The following is a 6,707-nucleotide window of genomic DNA, read 5'->3' as shown; positions in this document are numbered from 1 at the left end:
ACACAAACCTGCTAAAAGCATTTGCACAGTTTTTTCCTTCCTCACAAATGTGCTGGCACGCTTCGCTGCCTTCCGAACAAGCACCAAACAACACTTTTCATTCGTGGCTAAAGGAAAGGCTGGAAGAGATTATGTCAATCAGGAAGAGCTCTCAGAAAATGTTACCTTAAAAAGTGTTTTTCTGCACATCTCAACAATGCAGGCAAGAATTTGAACGCCGCCCCAATCCCCGAGGGCTCATTTCACACTGTACAGCACCATTTGGACCCCTGGGAGACTTTCTATATTATATATCTATATATATTTTCTTCTTGATTTCCAGTAACATTCTCCAAACATATATATATATATATATACATGACATGATGAAGTCCAAGAATTATAATATAAGAACTGGTTATTAAAAAGCTATATTGACATTTAGCACTGCTCTGAACACTGAGGGAATGTCTATGGTGGATTATGATTGATTATTACTGCACTAAAACAAAACATTCTTTGCTGCACATTGACACAACTGAAAGTCAATCCCCTCACACCCGTGAAAGCTACGGAAATGCTTTATTATTTTTCCCTTCTTTGTTTTCTCACGGTTATGATGTCTACCGATCTCCATGTAACAAAAATGTGTTTTCTTGTAATCTTGACTTCTTTTGCTCTCCACATAACAATATATTCTCGTGATCTCAACATAACAAAAAGCTTTCTGTTTTCTCACAATGTAATTGTATTGAGAGTGCCCTTTGAATGAGACTGGCGTTGCCATCGTAATCATATATTTAATCATTTCCTGCTGTAGAGATGGAGGTGTCCAGGTACTCAGGGTCTCTATATTGTCTCCGACACAGAAGATGAAGACCTGACAGCCTCCTTCTCAAGTTGTCAATCACTGCCAGACAGCTATTCGCTTGAGGATTGCGCTAAGCTTTTGCTGCTTCCAGAAAAATAAAAAAAACAACACGCTATTATGTCAAGCACACAGAAAAATTTTGAAGACAAGCAAGAAAAAAAAAACAATGCATGCATGGGCTTCCGTAGAAAGCATGTATATTGATGCTACTTCTATATTTTGGTGTGTAAACATCACATAGCAGTGGTTATTTGTGTGGCGTGTGGAGAGCTGCACACATTTAGCCCAGGCAGTGTCCCTGTGAGGAACAATGTGTGCCTTCAGCACGGGAAACACCCGCTGCTCACTACGGAGAGCACTCAAGGTTGTCCTTATATGGAGTTAAACACAACGTCTGGCCTGATTGGCTCCTTGACATCTAAACCAGAACATGCAGATTTTCAGCTGCAAATTACCTGAGAGCACCTGTTAAGACAAAGAGGACAACACAGCAAGAAAGGATTGTTTTAGTTGTGTAATCCCAGTCATTTACTTACACTGATAGATATGACAAGACAAAAACTGGGAAAGATTGGGGATGTCTATGAATGTAAGCAAAATAACTATAAAAATGTTCATGATTGTGACATGGGTGGTATGGCTTATACTAATATATTTCCAGGCCTATGGAGTTCAGCATCCTATTTACATCTGTTTTCTCTTTATGATGTTATGACGGTGGTTAAACCTAAGCTAACTTGCTTGAATTTACTTTAGCAATTATGGTTGATGAGAATATAAAAGGGAAAAAAATCAGAAAGGTCGTTTGTTATTCCATGACTCATCGTTTCTAAGTGTTATTCAATATGGAAGTGTTCAGAGAGACAGCACTGCCCTCTACTGGACAGACAATGAAAATACCATTAAAACATTTTTTTTACATTGAATGCATTTTTGCAAATCCGGAGGGACTTGCAAAAGATGTTGTAGAATCTCATGAGACGATCTTAAGTATTATGCATGTTTTTTTTTTTTTGTAAGATTTATTTTTGGCGTTTTATGTCTTTTATTTAGATAGGACAGTAGGTCGACAGGAAGCGAAGTGGGTGAGAGAGGGGGTGGGTGGGATCGGGAAAGGTCCACGAGCTGGGACTCGAACTCGGGACGCCGACAGCGCAAAGGCGCAATATGTCGGCACGCTGCCCACGAGGCCATCGGCGCCGACGTATTAGGCATGTTTAATTCTGTACATGCAATCAAGTTCTCAGATCTCCTTAGTAAATGCGGTTATTTGGCATTTAAAGGGGTCATATGATGCGATTTCATTTTTTCCTTTCTCTTTAGAGTGTTACAAGCTCTTGGTGCATAAAGAAGATCTGTAAAGTTGCAAAGACTAAAGTCTCAAATCCAAAGAGATATTCTTTATAAAAGTTAAGAGTTAGCCACGCCTACCTAAAACGGCTCGTTCGAACACGCCCCCACATACCTACCTCACTATGTGGGAAGATTTGCAGGTCAATCACAACGCACTGGATAGCTGGCTAATCAGAGCACACCTCGCTTTTCAGACCGATTAGTTTTGTAAAAATCGACGCGTTTCAGAAAGGCGGGGCATAGAGGAGAAACAATAATGTACAGTATGTGGAAAATAATGTGTTTTTTTTACTTTAAACCGCATAAACACATTTCATTACACCAAATACACAAAATAATGTTCTTTTTAGCAGCATCATATGACCCCTTTAAACTAATTGCATGTATAAATGCAGTAAAAAGTGGAGTGTGCAATTTCTTAGACTATATATACTTTTTCATAATTACAGTTCTCAAACACCCCCCCCATCCACTCCAAACTCCCACCATTCGCAGTTTTATTTATGAATGTATCTATGTAGCCTATATTCTGACCAGTCTGATCAAACAACAAACCTTTAACCAGTTTATGAGTCACACCAGAAATGGAAGATTAAGTTGAGACCCTCAGAGATTGTTCTCAAGAGTAGTTGATATAGGAATACTGCAAAATTAGTAGGTAGCATAATGCAATGTTCTAAACATAGCCATGAACCAGTAATTACTTTGTTATTGTACAGTATCACAGTTGAAAGTGGTCTGAGTGACTCAAAGCTGAACTGGATGAGCAGTCAAAAGAAATACAATGCAACAAGTAATCAAGGCACTTTTAATGGCAGAAATCATCACCTGAGGCAGGACAACAGCAAACACTCCACATTTAGGACACTTTCATTCACCCTGAGCTTTCCCTCCATCTCATACTGAACCACCTCAGAAGCTAGACGACTTTGATTTGACTTTGGACACTCGATATGCACATTTATGAGGTAGAAGTGAAAACACCTTGCTTGCTTTTGTGCGTCTTCCAAATCTACGCATTTGAACCAAATTCAATATAAAACTGCATTTGATTCGCTAAGAAACCTAGTTAGCAAGCGATGCCATACAGTGTATCTGCTTCAGTTTATCCTCTGTGTAACCGACACCACGTTTCCTTACACTACACCACTCGGGGAGAGAAATCACATGAATTTAACAAACTTTCATTAAAAACTTTTCAAATCTAATCTGTAATATATAAAAAGAAAGCAAAAAGGCACATACAGGCTCAAGCAGAACTTTACCATATCGATCACTCGTTTTAAACATTAAGGCACTTTGCGCATTAATATTTGCCACAGTTCCTCCGAGGGTCTTCATTTAACCAAGCAGGAAGCTGCACAAAGAGAAAAGGCGTTTATGTCAGTAAATAAATTAAATGCAAAAAATAAAGTCATCATTTGTATGAATAAATTCCTAAATTAAATGTGTGATCACATTAATAGATTTTCTAGACTATCATTCAAACATTTGAGCTCAGTAAGATTTTCTTGTTTTTGAAAGAAGTCTCTTCTGCTCAGTAAGGCTGCATTTATTTGAACAAAATTACAGTTAAAAACTGTAAAAATGTGAAATATTATTACAATTTTAAGAAACTATTTTCTGTGAATATATTTTAAAGTGTAATTTATTCCTGTGATTTCAAAGCTGAATTTTCAGCATCATTACTCCAGTCTTCAGTGTCACATGATCTTCAGAAATCATTCTAATATGCTGATCTGCTGCTCAATAAAAACAGTTTTAGCTGCTGCATTTTTTTTTTTTTTTGTGGAAACAGGATTTTTTGATGAATAGAAAGCTCAGTGAACAGCATATATTTGAAAGAGAAATCTTTTCTAACATCTTAAATGTCTTTAGTGTCACTTTTGATTATCATTGTTGAATAAAATAATTATACAAAAAAAAAAAGGAAAAAAAATGTAAAAAAAAATTTACCGATCCCAAACTTTTGAACGGTAATGAATAATGATATTTATTTAAAGGGGTCCTATTATGCTTTTTCACTTTTTTAATTTTAGTCAGTGTGTAGTGTGTATGTTTGGGCATAAAAAAGATCTAGAAAGTTACAAATCTCAAAGTCCACTCCAAAGGGAGATATTTCGTTTAAAAAAAAATCCCTTTTCAAGAACTACAACGAACGGCTCGTTTGGACTACAGCGTTGGGCAGTACTGAAACACCGTCTAAGCTGTTCGCCAATCACAACGCACTGGGACAGCTAACCAATCACAACACATTTTGTTTTTCGGAAGGCGGACCTTCATCAAAGCCGGAACTAATCGAGCCGTTTGTGCCAGGATGGGGAGAAAGGTATTTTAATAATGTAAATTTTAATCATGAGAGCATGTTTTAGTACACCCCCAAAACAAAATCAAGACTTTGTAAAAGAGCATAATAGGACCCCTTTAAGATTCTGCACCATTTCTGTCACTATTCAAATGTAGTGTCATTGATCATGTGACACAGACATCAGATTTGGTTTCCACTGAAGATCAAGATGCTCTTTAGATCTTAAATCACGCTTAGAACATCATTAGTCACATTAGATTTAGCTCCTGTGCTGCTGTTATTGAAGCAAAACAGTGAAAGAGCAAATACTAAGGAATTCTCGAAGTAATTTTACTCAAGTTATATAATCTGTAATTTTGCATTAAATAAAAAAAAATGCATTACCGAAGGATTTTCATTAGTGCTCTCAGACCTTTGCATTGATATTTCCAGCCGTTTATTAAACAGCGGTCTAATGATCTCACCTGTAAGGATATCCGTGATATTTGGCCCTAAAGATGGAGAGCAGCCAACTGAAGAACAGCACCACCAGCCCGATTCCTGCTACACACATGACTGCAGAGAAAACAAGACAACAATTAAACCTGCACTGACTTATCAAGCATTCATAATCCATAGAGCACAGGACATTCGACAGCATACTTTTCCTCTTCCCAATGTCCAGGTCAGAGGTCGCAGCCTCATGAAGCAGCACCATTCCTAAAGTCACCGCAGCATCTGAAGCAGAGTTCAGGAACACGATCACGACAGGCTGAACGACTGACATGAAACACGGCAAGATTGTGTGCTAACTAGACATACAACCACAGCCAAACAGAACAGATCCATGGGTTATAATACCATAGTATTAATAATAATAGTAATAGTATCCATGGTTTACTGTGTGGATAAACAGGAAAGTGTGTCCAGCTGAATTCAATTTGAGTTTTGTTAGACGAATATAAAAAGCTTAGTATATAAAAAGCTTAGTATATAAAGTCGCGGCAGCCCTCGTGTGAAGACCGAAGAGTGTAAAGACCAGGGGTGCCCAAACTCGGTCCTCATAAATGAGTACACCTCCTCTAAAACTGAACTAATTCAGCAATTACTTTTTACTTAGAAGACATGTTAGGGTTCTTTGGAGATGTAATGTTCCAACAAGCCTGCTTGATCAATTATTAAAGAAGAATGCCAAAATTATTCAGCAAAATAAGATTTTCCTATCAAAGTGATAAAATTTTGTGCTGCAAAAATAAGTACACCCTCCTGAAAGTTACTAAATAAAACAAACAAAAATCAGGTCTTCACTTTAAGTTTTCATTTAGTGATGAGTGAATTTTTTCTAGAAAAAGAGCAGGAGAAATAACATGCAAGTGCTGGCAAAAGCTGTGAAAAGAGTGACACTTTATCTCACAGAGTATGACGCAGCCTGCAGAAGTGACATGCATGGTTGTTGTCACCACTAGAATGACCGACTGTAGCCAAAGCAAAATAAACTAATTTAACCTCTCATTTGAAATAAAACTTGAACAAATGAAAACTTAAAGGGATCGTGACATTAAAAAAAATCTATTTTTCAGTGCAGTGAGGCGATGCAGTGGCATCATTCAATCATAACAGTGTCTACTGACAAGCCTTAAAATAGACAAAAAACCAACAACGGAGCGATTTTCTGATTGAGCGTCTGAATGACAGTGCAGAATGTTTTGCAGATATATTTTTATTGTACATGACAGCAAAAAACTTGAAATAATAATAATAATAATAATATTGCATGCATGTCATGACCCCTTTAAAGACCTCAAGAAACTGAAATGTTTTGTGGCTTTTAGTCTATGGATATTAGCATTATGCAAGTTTACAAAATAAACTTTCATCAAATCCACACATTTAAGATATCAAATGCTCTCTAGAATTATATATATATATAAAAAACTGACAAACAATTCTCAATATGAAATACATCAGCACAGCAAAGTGGGGTTATCATGTCAAGCCATTTCATGGGGTCTTTAAAGTATAAAACCAAACAAAAAAAATATACAAAGGCACGTGAGGTAAGGGTTTTACTAACCACTTGGCCAGTGTTTGGGTTCTTGTGAGCGTATGGAGGTCCTCGGATGTGGTTCCACATTTGACCAGATGTCATGAACAAAACAAAGCACTAGATCGAGAGAGAGAGAGAGAGAGAGAGAGAGAGAGCGAGAGAGAGAGAGC

The 6,707-nt window shown here is 37.2% G+C and overlaps 2 protein-coding genes across 2 annotated transcripts in view; both read right to left on the bottom strand.

Annotated features, from left to right (window-relative positions):
* Positions 1-2,994: 2,994 nt before the first annotated feature.
* Positions 2,995-5,302, bottom strand: LOC107733415 (magnesium transporter protein 1-like). Its single transcript, XM_016545016.1, has 3 exons — positions 5,154-5,302; positions 4,976-5,066; positions 2,995-3,560 (listed from the first exon to the last, which is right to left on the bottom strand). Exons 1-3 carry the CDS (start codon positions 5,275-5,277, stop codon positions 3,545-3,547), a joined length of 231 nt encoding a protein of 76 aa, XP_016400502.1. The 5' UTR covers positions 5,278-5,302; the 3' UTR covers positions 2,995-3,544.
* Positions 5,303-6,491: 1,189 nt separating this feature from the next.
* magt1 (magnesium transporter 1) overlaps positions 6,492-6,707 on the bottom strand; it is a 3,617-nt gene continuing 3,401 nt past the window's right edge. Inside the window, exons 6-7 of the mRNA XM_016545009.1 lie at positions 6,565-6,654; positions 6,492-6,500 (exon numbers count right to left, since the gene is read on the bottom strand). Coding sequence (XP_016400495.1) covers positions 6,492-6,500; positions 6,565-6,654 — 99 coding nt within the window. The remainder of the gene's footprint in view (positions 6,501-6,564; positions 6,655-6,707) is intronic.

The sequence above is a fragment of the Sinocyclocheilus rhinocerous genome, unplaced genomic scaffold, assembly GCF_001515625.1.
Source record: "Sinocyclocheilus rhinocerous isolate Xijiao unplaced genomic scaffold, SAMN03320098_v1.1 scaffold460, whole genome shotgun sequence".
NCBI classification, from domain to species: domain Eukaryota; kingdom Metazoa; phylum Chordata; class Actinopteri; order Cypriniformes; family Cyprinidae; genus Sinocyclocheilus; species Sinocyclocheilus rhinocerous.
This window is presented reverse-complemented; position numbering and strand designations above follow the sequence as displayed.